The sequence below is a fragment of the Phyllostomus discolor genome, chromosome 13 (assembly GCF_004126475.2).
Source record: "Phyllostomus discolor isolate MPI-MPIP mPhyDis1 chromosome 13, mPhyDis1.pri.v3, whole genome shotgun sequence".
In the NCBI taxonomy this organism is placed as follows: Eukaryota; Metazoa; Chordata; class Mammalia; order Chiroptera; family Phyllostomidae; genus Phyllostomus; species Phyllostomus discolor.
In genome coordinates, this window is record NC_040915.2 from 8,570,557 (window position 1) to 8,586,633 (window position 16,077).

At 38.5% G+C, this 16,077-nt stretch overlaps 1 protein-coding gene across 5 annotated transcripts in view; it reads left to right on the forward strand.

Annotated features, from left to right (window-relative positions):
- DDX46 (DEAD-box helicase 46) overlaps positions 1-15,873 on the forward strand; it is a 52,025-nt gene extending 36,152 nt beyond the window's left edge. For 3 of the 5 annotated variants that reach the window (XM_036014448.1, XM_036014451.1, XM_036014450.1), the window contains 7 exons: positions 1,237-1,374; positions 1,694-1,843; positions 5,179-5,355; positions 6,699-6,917; positions 7,582-7,726; positions 13,235-13,308; positions 15,238-15,873. In XM_036014448.1, coding sequence (XP_035870341.1) covers positions 1,237-1,374; positions 1,694-1,843; positions 5,179-5,355; positions 6,699-6,917; positions 7,582-7,726; positions 13,235-13,308; positions 15,238-15,285 — 951 coding nt within the window. In that variant the 3' untranslated portion in view covers positions 15,286-15,873. The remainder of the gene's footprint in view (positions 1-1,236; positions 1,375-1,693; positions 1,844-5,178; positions 5,356-6,698; positions 6,918-7,581; positions 7,727-13,234; positions 13,309-15,237) is intronic. The other 2 variants (XM_028527353.2, XM_036014449.1) reach the window with 1 other exon arrangement.
- Positions 15,874-16,077: the final 204 nt, after the last annotated feature.

Below are 16,077 nucleotides of genomic sequence, written 5' to 3' on the forward strand. Positions count from 1 at the left end.
AACAAATGTAATGCCATTCTTATCTCTTGGGCAGTATAGAAGCAGACCATGGGTCAAATTTGGTGACTAGATATTGCTGAAATAATAAACCATGTTTTGAAATTTATAACAATTTGGTGGTAGAGACAGAGTATTTTGTAAAGATGGCAATCTGTGGTTTGTAAGTCTTGTACTTTAACTCCAGTCTTTTTTTGCCTGAACCAAAAGCTGCTGGGGACATGTGAAGCCTTAGGTTTTAGAGGACCCCAAGGAGATGATGTAGCTGACTCATTTTTGCAAGATGGTTACAAAATAAATTTTTAAAAATCACTCACTTTTTTATATAAAACCATTATACACCATATACACACACACATATGCTTCTTTTTTGTGTGTGGTTTTTTTATACATGACTTTATTTGAGAAGCCTCAGGCACAGCCCAGACCAGAGAGCACAAAGGGGAGAGCACACGGCATTGCAGGGCAGCTGAGGAGGTGGCCGGCGTCGAAACCCAGGCATGTTGCTCTGACTGGGAATCCAACTGGTGACCTTTGGTTTGCTCGCTGACTCTCAGTCCACTTAGCCACAACAGCCAGGGCACACATATGCTTGTGTACATTTTATTTGTCTTTAAAAATTTGGGCCCCTGACAGGTGTAGCTCAGTTGGTTGGGCATCATCCCGCAAAGCGAAAGGCTGCTGGTTTGATGCTGGTTAGGGCACATGCCTGGGTTGCAGGTTTGGATTTGGCCCCTCATTGGGGTGCGTATGAGAGGCCGCTGATCAATGTTTGTCTCTTGCATCAATGTTTCCCTTTTCTTGTCCCTCCTTTCTCCTCTCTCTAAAAATAAACTTTATAAACTATATGGACAGCTACATTCTAGGAGGTTGGTATGGTAGCTGAGGTAGAGTGGTGCAGTGGTGGAGGAAGGGACTGTAAGCAAAGACGGGAAAGAAAATACCATACTAAAGAAAATTATCTATGACAATGCAATTGTACATTTATGTAAAATAACATTTCTACTTGTGCATAAGAAACTAGAGATTTTCTGGTTTTGCTTACTTCATTTTTAAATATTAAACTTAGATATTCCACTTTCAAACATTAAAGAATTTAATAGGACTTTTTATGGTTTTTAAAATTCTTTAGTAAGGAGTCAGTCTTAAAAAGATTTATTGGGTGATTTAGATTTATCTGTGATCTAAGTAGGATTCACCTCGCTGGTGCCTAATAGTTTCACTGTCCCTGTCCGTTAGGGTTACGCGTATACTTTTATCACAGAAGATCAGGCTCGTTATGCTGGTGACATCATTAAAGCTCTTGAATTGTCAGGGACTGCGGTGCCTCCCGACCTAGAGAAGCTTTGGAGTGATTTCAAAGACCAGCAGAAAGCTGTGAGTTTTTGAACTCCCATTTTAATGCAAATCGTTATTGTGTCCTAAATATTGAATATTTAACACTCATAAATCTTGAAAGAATTATTTTAATTTATCTTTTTAAAAAAGGAAAAAAGTGAAAACAAAGTCCTTTTGCTTCATCTTAGTATTTTGAGTAGCTTACCTAAGGATCTTATTTTTTCTCACATGCTAGATGAAGTGTTTTTGTTAAATTGGCATACTACTACTCCCTGAAGGATATTTAATTACTGTAAATTCCTGAACACTAAATTTTTTTACTATGACATTAACTTTGTTTTGTTTTTTTTCTTGAAAGGAAGGGAAAATAATTAAAAAGAGCAGTGGGTTCTCTGGGAAGGGATTCAAGTTTGATGAAACAGAACAAGCTTTGGCTAATGAGAGGAAGAAGTTACAGAAAGCAGCTCTGGGTCTGCAAGATTCGGATGATGAGGACGCTGCAGTCGATGTAAGTGTTGTGCTAAACCTCGTCCTTGCCTTTTGAAACAGTTGTTCCTCACACTCTGGCAGTCTTATGATGTGCTTATTGAGATAGCCAATTACTGGGAACCTTGATTTGTACTCTTCCCAGCCTTTTCTGATGTGAGCATATACATTCATGTGCTTGTATTTTCATAAAAATGAGGTCATACTGCTTTATGACCTATTTTACATAACAGCCTTATGTTGAAATCTCCCCTTTGTAGCACATTCACTCTTACACTATTCTTGATGACTACACACTATTCTATTCTATGGATGTTCTACCATTTAATGAATCAAACCCCTATTTTTTAATATATAGGCTATTTCTATGTATTTATTATTTGGAATCTCCTGTCCTTTATAAACTATACCTCATTGTTTCATCCTTGTACATTTAAGTTTGCACATTCATCAGATTCAGTCTTGAGGATGAGTGTATAAAAGGAATTACTAGTCTAAAAGGTATTTCTAATTTGGCCTTAAAACATTGTCAGATTATCCTCCAGCAAGGTGAGTGGACCAGTTTGCACACGCTGTGGTGGTGTGTCAGAGCGCCTGGCTCCCCATACCATTAGTAGCATTGGTGCTAATGTTTATCTTTTTAAATTGTTATTGAACATCCTTATTAATAATAATAGTCAACATTTACTGAGTGCTACTAAATGCCATGCACTGTGCCACGGATTATTTTATTTACTTCCTTACGAGAGGTAGATACTCGAGTAGTCCCATTTTATCATTGAGGGGGCTGAGGCTTGAACAAATAATAACCTTTTCAGATTTATAGCTGTTATGGTAATGAGTCGGGACCTGTACTCATTGCATTCTACTTTCAAGTCCATGTTCTTAGCTTGTGGAATTATTTGTTATCAGCGAAGAGGGATATTGAGGACTTAGCAGGTTGAAGGTTTCAGAGAATTTTCTTTGGAATCCTGACTCCCCAGGAGCTTGAGCTGTAGAAAAAAAATTTTTTTTTTCAAGTTTGTCAGACTGTTATGTTTCACTCATAAAAAAGAGTGAAAGGGTATCTAAGAAGATGTTTTCATCATGGAAGAATTTTGGAAAATCTGCCTCAAATATACCACTAGTAGTGGCATCAGCATATCAAAGGATGTGAAAAGTCCTTAAAGAAGCTTATTTAACTTTGGTTAACCCAGAAATTTTTCAATATACTTGATCTTTTGATCATACAACATTTTTTTGACATACTCTGTTAAACTTCAGCTTAGAACATACTTTTGGAAATCAGAAATTCAGTCTGTTCTTGCCATTTGAGGAAATTGAGGCCCAGAAAAGTATTTAGTCCACGACTGCGCTGACTGTTTGGTGCAGCCAGGACTGGAACCCAGGTCTCGCATGAACGCCAGGCCATTCTTTCTAGTGTGGCAGATTGACTGAAGTTCAGTTAAGTCAGTGTTTTAGTCATCTGCAGTGGCCAGTCCAAAACTTAGTTGGCTAAAACAATAAACATTTATTGTCTCAGTTCCTGAGGGTCAGCGAGCCAGGAGCAGTTTAGCCAGGTAGTTCTGGCTGGGAGTCGCGTAGGTGGCAATCAGGCTGCTGTCCCAGCTGCAGTGATGCGGGACCATATTCTTCCAAGATGGCTCACTCACTTTGATGTCGGCAGAATGCTTCCATTCTGTACTGCCACCCCCCCCCCCCCCCACCTGCATGTCCTCACAGTGTGGCAGAGGCCTTCCCCCAGAGCAGTGAACCTTTGAGAGACCAAAGAGGAAGACTGAGTGCATTTTATGACTAGTCTCTGAAGTCACACACCAGCGCTGCCACTTCATTCTATCCATTAGAAGCAAGTCACAGTCCAGCCCACACTCCAGGACAAGCTCCACTTCTTGAAGGGAAGAGTGTTAAAGAATTTGTGGCCTTGATTTTACACCTCATTTTTTTGTCACTTTGAACATTTTTTAAAACCTCAAAATGCAATATGTTTATTTCTCTGATTATTAAAATGATATATACTGTTGTTAAAAAATTAAAACAATACTGAAGTGAATAAAGTCCAAAGTAAAGTTAACCCAACCAGCTAACAGCATACACATTCTCCATTCCTGCTTTTATGCATTTGTTTTGTATTTTAATGCTATGTATGCTGTTTTACTCAGTTAAATGGTAAGTTTGAAAGTAGTTGATAACTAAAATCCCTTATTAGGTAACAAATGTTTAAAAATACTTTTATTTATTTATTTTTAAAGAGAGGGGAAGGGAAGGAGAAAGAGGGGGAAGAAACATCAATGTGTTGTTGCCTCTCGAGTGCTCCATACAGGGCCTGGTCTGCAACCCAGACATGTGCCCCTACTGGGAATAGAACCGGCGACCCTTTGGTTGGCTGGACCACACACTCGATCCACTGAGCTACACCAACCAGGGCAGATAACAAATATTTTTAAAAAGAAGCTATTTCAGTGAAAGGGCTTTCTAAATTTAGTTAACTTTAAACCTTGAACAAAATATCCTCTGACTTGTGATCTAGGAGATAAAGCTTTATTAGCCTAATCTGAGTATATAAAGGGATTTACGTCTCTGTGGTTGGCAGTGCCAGTCATCATCGTTGGTGAAAGGCGTCTTTAAAAGGACACGTGAACAGTTTACCTGGTAGATGTGGCAAGCCCGAGGATTGCTCAGTCGCTGTAGGAATCGTGTGATTCCTGGAGAGCGGAGGCTTTCTGCATTGCTTCTGCTTTGATGGGGAAATCAACTCTCATTTTCTATCTTTCTTGGTTCAAATGAATCAAGCAGTAAAACGTTCTTTTCTAATTCTGTTACTCAAGTTTTAAGGCAAATCTAGTTGCATTTTAGGAGTTGGGAAGAGTTTTGGGAGCCTCGTTGTAGGAACATGTACCAATCCCCCTGAGAGTCATTGACTTTTTTTTTTTTTTTTTTTTTTTTTTTTTTAATTATCTTTGGCCTCAAGTTATTGCCTTTCTTTCATTGCAGTGTAATTTGCCTTCAAGGCCCAAGCTGTGGAGCATCTTAGATGCATCATATTGGCTGCTCTGCTTTGACAACACACATTGCTTATTTGCTGAACTGGGATGTATTTTCTGGACCACTTAGGAGTCTGCATAAGTGGTTCATGCAGCGTTATATCTATTTTCTGTTTTTTTCACCATAGACAATGGATTTTTTAAATGAAACCTGTTACTCTTAATCAACAGCTGGTATATTTTCCTGTTGATCTGTGTGGTTGAATTAACATAAATATAACCAGACTTTTGGTAGAAATACTTTTTATTATTTGCTGTAGGTATACATAAATTGGTATTTTTAATCTCATTTCTATTAACTTCTTTTCGTTTTTAGATTGACGAGCAAATCGAAAGCATGTTTAATTCAAAGAAGAGAGTGAAGGATATGGCTGCTCCTGGAACATCTAGTGTTCCTGCTCCAACTGCAGGAAATGCTGAGAAATTAGAAATTGCCAAGAGATTGGCTCTTAGAATCAATGCTCAGAAAAATTTGGGCATTGAGTCTCAGGTATTAAGTATTTTGTTCTGAGATTTAGTCAGTACTTTCCATAAGCTCTTTGATTTTAAGTGCTTTTTAGGAATTAAGGTTAGCACAAGTGAACAAGTCCACTAGACAATGAGTGAATGAAAGTTTAAGATTCTGAATACAGAATTCTTTGATTATTGCATTTGAGTGATTTCTCCAGTTGGTTAACTAAGGTCTTAATTCCTATTCTGAAAGCCTGATTGTTGAGTATGTTAGCCATGGAGAGTTTTTAAAGTGTGATTCTGATCGCTCTTAACAGAAGCTAAAGAAATCACTCTCTTTTTCTCTCAATCTGTTTTTACTGGGTGGTTTCAGGGCACACAAGCAATTCCTCGGAAGTGCAAACACCAAGTTAGTTACACGACTTAACTAACATGGATTTAAACAGCAGAAAATGTGTTAAATATTTTATGTTATCTTTCTCTTTGGAGCTTTTTAAATTTTTAACTAAAGATAGATTTTCACGGTGTTCCCAAAGAATATTTTGTTAATTTTAACAGTACTTTGAAGATTTTCGGGTCTAGGAACCTGCGAGGCCCTCTGTCTAGCAGGCTGTATACGTTGAGGTCTGTAGCAGCTAAGCTGGGATGACCAAGCCGGAGGCTAGTGCACTGACCGAGCGAGGCAGCCACAAGCAGGCTTGGTTCCTCTGGTCTGTGCATCTGTTTTTGTTTAACCATTGACTTATCATGAAGTGTTTACTGTACCCAAGCCCATGTCTCCCCTGAGAACAGGGGTGGTAGGACCTAAATTTTCTGGGATTATTACTGTTAATGACTCTACTGGAGAAATCAAATAGCTGTAGCTTTTCACCGTTGTTGGAAAATCTTGAGGTATGATTCATGTATTACCCACAGGAGCGTTCTGAACATGTTAGGCGTATAGCAAAATTAAGTTCAAATTAAAAACCAAAAAGGTCCTGAGTAAGTCATTTACTGTAATTTACTAAGTGTTGGGTTGGGCTGTGGGGAGAGAAGGAACTTGGTGGTAGCGGACAATCTATTTTAGAGAAAATTCTTGGGAGCCCCAAAACATGTAAATGATTTTAGAAATATACTGTGTTAAATAGCAAGTGTTGCTTAATTATCTATGATCCAGTAGAACTTTATTTAACAGAAGAGTTGAGTGTTCTGTAGTTTTCTCATCAAAGTAAAGGAGGTATGTCAGACTGTCACTTGCAAGTGTGTACTACTAAACTGTACATACAGGAGGACCCTGCATTAAAAAGATGCTTTTAGTTCATGGCTTTCCGGAGAGTAACTGGTGGGGTCCCTGATCTTGTCTCTGCCCTCACTTGAGATTTGACAGTAGGCCTCCTTTAATTGCAGGATGTGATGCAACAAGCCACCAATGCAATTCTCAGAGGTGGCACCATCCTGGCTCCCACTGTGTCTGCAAAAACCATTGCAGAGCAACTTGCTGAGAAGATCAATGCCAAGCTCAATTATGTGCCTTTGGAGAAACAGGAAGAGGAGAGACAGGATGGTGGACAGAATGAATCTTTTAAGAGATATGAGGAAGAATTAGAGATCAACGACTTCCCACAGGCAAGTAACAAGTTTAAAAATTGTAGAGTAGAAAATTTTGCTTCAAAGAGTGAAAGTCCCTTCTTTAAAACCCATGAACATTTTATTTTATTTATTTTTATTGAAAAAATGACAGTTTATAGTCAATATTTGTATTGTATTAGTTTCAGGTTTATAGCATAGTGGTTAGAAAATCGTATTTTACAAAGTGCCATGAACATTTAAATAGCTACTTTACTTTTTTATTTAGATGGGGAAGACAGCAGTAGAAACTCCATTTTTATGACTATGTTCTGGATGCATTAGGATTTTTTTTTTAAGATTTTATTTACTAATTAGAGAGAGGGGAAGGGAGAAAGATAAGGAGAGAAACAGCAGTGTGGAAGAGATACACTGATTGGTTGCCTCCTGCACACCCCTAACTGGGGACCTGGCCTGAAACCCAGGCAAATGCCCTGACTGGGAACCAAACTGGCAACCTTTTAGCTCTCGGTCAGTGCTCAAGCCACTGAGCCACACCAGCCAGGGCTAGGGACATTAGGGTATAAGTTAGTTTATGATAAAGGTGTTAATTATAATGGTAACATTGACCATATTATGATTTAGACAGCCCAGTTTTTGTCAGTACACTCAGTTTTTAAATCCTGTTATGAAGTGATTTTTCTCCCCACCCTGTCTTTTATAGACTGCTAGGTGGAAAGTTACCTCTAAGGAAGCTCTGCAGAGAATCAGTGAATATTCTGAAGCTGCAATTACAATCAGAGGAACATACTTCCCACCTGGCAAGGAACCCAAGGAAGGAGAGCGGAAAATTTACTTGGCAATTGAAAGTATGTACTATTGATTCTGTTTCAAGGTTGACTTACATGTAATAGAGAGAATGTGAAATCAGTTCTAAAAAATAGGGAGTAATATTTTAGAAGTTTCGTATTTTATTTAGAAGTTTAAGTACACATACAAAGGTGAAAGATCTGTGTTTGGGACTCTTTCAGTCTTGATAATTTAAGTCAAATTTGAAAATAACTAAATGAAAAGGGCTTTTCTTTTAAGGATTAATCTGTTTATACTTGTATTAAGTTGAACATTCTGGCCAAAGTTTAGGTTAGAAAGTAAATCAACTATATTAATAGTCCACTTAATGAATGTTTAAGCAAATATTGCCTCTGAAATTATGCCCATAAAAGTTTGTGCAGACCTTTAAAAATCTAACAAGAGGACAATTAATACCATAACTGAAAGGATATAAATAATGCATTAACTAAGAGTGATCTGGTTTGCTTTTTAACCTTTATTTCATGTATTCATGTATAAATTTAAAAGATACTTTTCATTTTGATTTATTTTCCTAATGTGTTATTCCTCCGCTAGTAGATTAATCTGCCTCCCTTCATTTCTACTTAATCTGCACATTTTTCTCAAAAACTTCAAGTGGCCCGGCTAGGTCCATTTTATCTTTCTAATGGACTACCTCTTGTTGGGCACTGTTGTTGGAACAGTGGGGTCCTGTGAGCCTGGGGTCTGCAGACCTACTGCCTAAATGGTCTCAGACACCAGGCCGGTGCTTCTGAATCATACACGTCAGTTCTGACAAGGAGGCCTCAGCTTGGGTGCCCCTCACACTCTGTGTGACTCTTCACCTGCTTTGTGTTCCCTCGCTGTGCTTACCACATGGAAATTAGAGTGTGTTCACGCTTGTCGTGTCTGTCTGCCCAGAGTGCAGTGACTGTTACCTTCTGTATTCCCAGTGCCCAGCACACGGTAAGTTTTCCAAATAATGCGTTTGATTAAGGCCTGTAGGCACTCGTTTTCAGGACACAAAATACTATTTGACAGGCATATCTATCCATTTGATCTCTCTACAGCAGCACTGTCCAATAGAATTCACTGTGATGGCTGCGGAGCACTTGAAATACGGCCATGTGACTCAGAAGTTTTGAATGTCATTTAGTTTTCATAAAATTAAATGTAAATAGCACCATGGCTGGTGGCTACTGTATTGGTTAGCGCGGCTCTAAATTTTGTTAGAAAGATCAATGGAAGTTGATTTAGATCCATTGAAAGTATATTGTTAAAAAGATTTGTCATTAGTTAATTGTTTTCTTACTATATTTTGGGATTCATTTGGTTTTTGTGAAGACCATAACTTTAGGTAAAGTTTCTTACTTTACCTAAAGTAAATGAAAGTAAAGGAAAGAAATACTAACTAAAATGACTTAATTATATATTAGGAATTATTTTTAGGGTTTGATTCTTTTCTGGCCAAAAACAAAGAGAATTTAACAAAAACCAAATTAGGACTGTGCCTAGTTAGTCACTGTGCTTTTAGTTAGTGATCTCAAATTGTTTCTGTGTGGCTTCTTAGCATAAAGACGTGTGCAGTGTTCATCCAGTTTACCTCTAAATAGAAACGGTTTCCTGGCCAGAATTGCCTGATGGGGCCAGAGTAAGTTAAAACACTGAAAAGTGGTTACTAAGGTTCATCTGTTGTTATTGTTTTAAATAAGTCCTTGCCTGCTTGTTGTAAACTTGTGATTAGTTTCCAGAGTTCTGATAAGGTTTATTTTAATAGTCTGTGCAAGCTTATTTGCTGCTTTTGTGGAGGAGCAGGCTTTTGGAGTTGGCTGCTCTGCCGTTTTCACCAGTGTCACTCTCATTGTTGTACTTTTTAAAATTAATAACGATGAATTGTGGCCAAGGTAAATCAAACACAGCCATTATGTTTTCCATGTTTTTGCCATTCTACCATTACTGCATAATAAGATTCATACAAATTTTTAAATGGTATACAAAGGAAGTGGAATGAGAAATCAGCATATTTAATATTTTATGATTGTGACTTTGATAAACTGACTCATATCTATTTCAAGTCTCTCTCTTTTTTTTTCTAGATTTTATTTCTTTTTGGATAGAGAGGAAGAGAGGGAAACATCAGGGTGTGGTTGCCTCTCACGCACCCCCTACTGGGGACCTGGCCCCCAACCCAGGCATGTGCCCTGATCCAGGAATTGAGTCTGTGACCCTTTGTTTCTCAGGCCGGTGCTCAATCCACTGAGCCACACCAGCCAGGGGTCAAGTCATGTTTTTAAATGGCACCCTTTTTGTGTATCCGGAAAGACTTTTAGTCTCCTAGTCACTCAGTGTGTTTCTAAATCATGTGACACTTTTTTATTGTGTAGAAATATAGGGGGGTTGCCGGCACCCAGATTTTCAAGGAGAGAAAATGACACTGATGTTTCTGCATTTGGAACTGGACAGGTTGCCCTTACCGCTCTGTTCACTAGGCCCCATGCAGGGCGGAAACAAAGTGTCATGCAGTGGAATCTGATGACAAAATCGTTGGTATACGTGGAGTCAGCCTTTGGCCTCTGCTTGAGTATTATGGGTATTTAAGCAAAACCAATATTTTAAATTCCTGCCTTATTAAGAGGTTAATCAGAAACATGATTGCTCTGAAAAAGGATCCTCTATGTAATTTGTTAATTTAAAGGTAATTATGCTTGTTTAATGTAGTATAGTTAATGTATCAAAGTTCAGTTTACATATAACTTTATCAGAACACACCTCCTACACTACAAAGTGAAATGATACGAGAAGCCCACAGCTTCTGTGGACCTTTCCATCCAGTTAGAGTGGTTCTGGTCACTTCTCTTCGCTGTCAACTCAGGAAATAACGTCTAATTGTTATAATCCAAGCACCCCCTCCCCAGGATAAAGATAACCTTGTCAAAAATGAATCTTGAAAATTCTACAGACATAGATGCCGCATAGGAGCTGGGGATTAGTAATTAAAATGATCTAAATCTGTGCAGATTTTCATAGATGATTAGAATTTAAAGGATCTTTTAGATTTTGAAACTCCAACCAAATCAACCGAACACTAATAGGGTGAAAACAGGTGTTGGAAGGAGCCTGGTGTCATCTGTTTCTCGTTCTGTAATTGGAGGGACCCCACCGCCTGGCTCCTTAGAGGCTCTGTAGGCTCGGCAGCTCCAGGCCTCCCACCAGGCAGCGGGAAGGAGAACAGGAAGGACTTACATGCCTAGCCACCCTGTATAATTTATAGCCTGTTTTGTGACCCTCTTTTTATTAGTGGAGAATCCCTTAAAAGCAGCCAGAGTTGTTTTAGGACCAATGAAAGGAAATGCCTCTTTTTCATGGCAGCTTATAAACATATGTAACCTATTACCTAAAGAAGCTATGTAAGTCAGAAATTTAAACTGGTCCAAATGGTCAGGCTTTAACTAAAATAGAAAAGTCATTCTTCCATTTGAGCCTAGTTGAGAGTCACTTTCCTTCTTTTTAAAATAGCACAGAATATCAGCAAGCTTCACACCAACTCATGCCAAACAGCATATTTTCCTCTTGATTTCTTTTTGGGTGTAATCTTCAGTCTGGCTTGGCTCTTGATTCTACCCTTGGTCTTCAATCTCATCTCCCTCTCTTCCCTTCCAGTGCCCACAGCTTTAAAATGGCGTGGTTGGTTGCTGGCGGAGCTTGGAGGACTTAGATACGTTGCTGTGACTTCGCAGCTGTACTTATGGCCCTTTCCTTCCTGTTGTTAAATCGTTTCTTCTCCCTCTTCCTCCTCTTCTTCCTCCTCTTCTTCCCCATTCTCCCCTCCCCCCTCCTTCCTTCTCTTTGGGGTCAACAAGGTTATTCACATATAGTAAGTTGGAAATTTTTCCCATTTCTCATGAATTATTTTCCTCATTTTTTCTTATATAGAATAATTAAAATAACAGTTCAATGCATTGCAAGCCCAGTATTCCTTTTATTTTTTTTTTAAATATTTACTTATTTTCAGAGAGAGGGGAGGGAGGGAGAAAGAGAGGGAAAGAAACATTGATATGAGACAGAAATACTGATAGGTTGCCTCTTGTACACCACCCTGACCTGGGACTGAACCTGCAACCCAGGCACGTTCCCTGAACGGGAATCAGATGGTGACCCTTTGCTTTGCAGGATGCCTTACCAACTGAGCCAGTCCCATCAGGGCCTCTTTTATTCTTCGACATGCCACTCCCAGTTCTTAATCCCTAGTCTACTTCTTTGGTCCAGGTCTTTTCCTCTTAGTGTACACTGTGCTGTCCATCTAGACGTACCTCCTTCGTGTCGTTGTCCTGGGCCCCAGATCCCTTCACACGTCCCCTTGATGGTTCCCTGATCTCCAGCTCTCCTGAACTACTGGTCCGTATTTCCATTGGCATCGCCGACTTTTCCAGCTGATGTCCCAGGAGCACCTCAACTACAGTGATCTCAGAATTGAATTTTGTCCATCATTACTGCTGATAACACCTGTTCTTTCTCTTGGATTCAGTATCTTCTTTATTCTTATTTTACTTTCTGCTCAACTTTCAGCATGTTACTTTGTAGCTCTTCTTTACTATTCACATCTAGTCAGAAAAAAACATTTTGTCCATTCAACCAAAAAAAGATGTACTTTCATGGTGGTATGAACACAATCCTGTGAGAGCACTGAGGAGAAAACACCTAACAGTGGAAGTTGGGGAAAGCTGCTTGGAAGAAGTGATACTTAAAAGTTATTCTGGCAGACTACTTCCTAGCTACTTGTCTGGTTGTAATACCTTTACAAGGTTGTTTTTCTAGTGGTCTATAAGGCTAATGAGCAGAGTTCTTTGTATAATGACTCTCTCACAACATGTCATACGTGATGGGCACTTAATGTTTCTTGAATTAGTAACTGTGTGAATGAATGTCTCCAGCTTGCCTCAGCCTCTTGGCTACCTTGCCACATCCTTTCCCACTCTGTTCCAGCCATGATATACTTCTCTTACCTGCAGTATTTAAGCATGCCTTTCCCCATCCATGCCATTGCACATGTGATTCTCTTTGCAAAATATTCTCCATGCCATCTCTTCTCCTTTAATTTAGTGGGTTCTCTATTCATTTTTAAGACTTTGCTCAGATGACACATTCTGAAACATTTGTTGACTTTAAAGAATATAATGTGAAAATGTACAATAAATATTTGTTAAATAAATGAACCAAGAAAGTTATATTTCCCTTTAACTTTTCTTATTTTCTTTGGACAAATTACTAATCATCTTTTCTTCACTCTCCCTAATCAACATACCAAGAATTCTTAAGACTGCATGTGATTGTGACCTCATTGGTTTCATTTGAAGCTCTAGAAGGGGTGAGAACTATAAGCAGCCATTATATAATGTAAATGCTGTTCCGGGTAATGAAAGGCTATCTTGGCAGGCAGCACAATGTCCTGAAAGTCATCTATAGTATCCCTGGTGGCTCTCCATGACATGGATGAATTCCCGGTGTGATTCTAGTGATAACGAATAATGCTTCCACTTGATTACCAGGTGCCAATGAACTGGCTGTGCAGAAAGCGAAGGCAGAGATCACCAGGCTTATTAAAGAAGAGCTGATCCGGCTGGTGAGTGAAAACCTCAAGGACTTATTTTGTTGTTTTAATAAATGTGGGTTTTTTTTAAAGATTTTATTTATTTTTAGAGAGGGAAGGGAGGGAGAAAGAGAGAGAGAAACATCAATGTGCGGTTCCTGGGGGCCATGGCCTACAACCCAGGCATGTACCCTGACTGGGAATCGAACCTGCGACACTTTGGTTCGCAGCCTGCTCTCAATCCACTGAGCTACGCTTAATAAATGTTTTATTAGACTATAACATAGAGAAAGGTATGCAAATCATAAACATAACTTGATGAATTTTCACAAAGTAATAAGCACACTGCTGTGGTCACTATCCATACCAAAATATGTAGAATATCTACTAGTGTCCCAGAATCCCTCCTCAGGCCCCTCTTCACTGTTCATCTCCCCCATAACAGTGTTCTCACTTATTTTTTTAAGATTTTATTCATTTATTTTTAGAGAAGGGGGAAGGGAAGGAGAGAGGGAAATATCAATGTATGGTTGCCTCTCGTGTGGCCCCCACTGGGGACCTGGCCTATAACCCAGGCATGTGCCCTGAGTGGGAATCAAACCAGTGACCCTTCAATTTGCAGCCTGTGCTCAGTCCACTGAGCTATACCAGCCAGGGCAACAATTGCTTTTAACATCATAGATTAGTTTTGCCTATTTTTGAATTCCATGTAAAGTGGAATCAAATGCTTTGTACTCTTTAGTATCTAATTTCTTTCACTCTACATTACTTTTAGGAAACCAGTCCTTATTCCATGAAATCATAGTGACTCCTTTTTCGTGGCTATATAGTATTTAATTGTGTGAACATACAGTTATTTGTATATTGGATTTGGGGTTATTTTAGGTTTTGGTTTTTATGAATAATGCTTCTATAAATATTTTATTCCATGTCTCTCTGATACACACCAGGATACTTTTCTCTTGGTTATAAAACCTTGAAGTAGAATTGCTAGTTATACAGTATGTGCAGTACCCTATAGCTTTAAGCTTTAAGTTGGTATTACAGAATCATTTTCCAAAGTGGTTATGCTAATTTACACCCCTTCCAGCACTGTGTGAAAATTTTAGTTTCTCTACATTTTCTTTTTTTGCCAGTACAGGTGTTGTCAGTGTTTTTACACTTAGGTAAGGACTTTATTTTATTTTGGAAAGGCACCTTTCATGGACCAGCTTTCCAAAGGAGGCAGGACATCCCTTTAGTGTCTTTAGTGTTGGTTGAAGCTTATAAACTCTCTGTACAGTTTGTATATTGGGATGAGGACCCTTGGAAAGGAAATGTTATCCTTTCTCTAAGAATGTGTTTTTGAGGCCTTTTCTTAAATTCTCTGTATAGAACATTCTTTGGGGGAGGGTAAAAAGTTTAAAGAATAGAAGTATACAAAACAAGAAGGAAGAAGAAAAATAACCTTTAAATCAAGTGCTTAAGGCTGTTCCATCAATGAGTGGTAGAAAAAGAACCCAATGCCGCCACTCTTAGTTCAAAACGTTGTCCAGGAGTCATCGTGTGAACTCAGAATTGACTCGTTGGTTGAGCAGTCCTTTCTGCCTCTGTGTAATATAATAGTAACGTTTTTATTTTAAATACCTGGTAGTTTGTAAAGGAAATTTCCTTAATGTATGCTTCTTTTTTCTTTCTTTTTTTTTTTTTTTTTTTAGTTTTTTTTTTTTTTTTTTAATTTTATTTATTTATCTTTAGAGAGGGAAGGGAGGGAGGGGGGGAGAGAGAGAGAGAGAAACATCAATGTGCGGTTGCTGGGGGTTCTGGCCTGCAACCCAGGAATGTACCCTGGCTGGGGATCGAACCTGGGACACTTTGGTTCCCAGCCCGCACTCAATCCACTGAGCTACTCCAGCCAGGGCTAATGTATGCTTCTTTTTTCTTGGACGTTTTCTCACCATGTATCTTTTATTTCTATTATAGCAAAACTCATACCAACCAACAAATAAGGGAAGATATAAAGTCTTATAAAACACCTGGAAAAACTCTGTACCTGTGCTGGTCACGATATGTGTGGCAGCTGTTGTCTGCAGTTTACACTGTGTTGTAAATTAAGATTTTTAAAATTCCGCCTTGCTGATTTTTTAAATACAAGAAACCAGTATTTGCTAAAGAAATCTTCTTGCAGTAAGTACCCCTAGAATTATCAAACTATATTTAAAGCAGGCCTGTTTTCAGAGTATGATGTCCTTTATTGTAAAGCCTAAATATTAACATTTTAAATATCTGGGTAGTGTTGCAGAAGTTTAAAAAAGGGAACTATTTGGACTTTCTATTGAAGTTAATAAAGTACACAGGTTGCTAAGGGGCTGTTCATCTCATCCTCTTGTGCTGAAATTGTGATCATCCCTTCAGGAAAGCAAACTTCTGTCTAATTCTGTGTCCTCCTTGAGCTTAAATCTGACTTAACTCAGTGGAACAATATGAACTGGATTTAAGAATGTTATAATAGAATTTTTATAAAATGGGTTCAGAGTTTTTGTTTCAATTTTTATCATCATAAATGGGCAATAGTTGGATTGCTTTTTGGTTTTGTAAAATTAAAGATTTGTAGTATAAGAGTCTTTTGCATTTCTTTACATTGCAAAGAGTTTAGTATTTACTACTTTTAGGTTCCCCTCACAACCTCTGGTTCCATACCTAGCTACTAACTCTCTTTCTAATCATTTTAAAAGTGATTTGAGTCTGTAAATACTAATATAATTCCTTTTTTCCCCTGAAAATACTTGTTTATACATATGTACATATAAACACCCTGCTGAT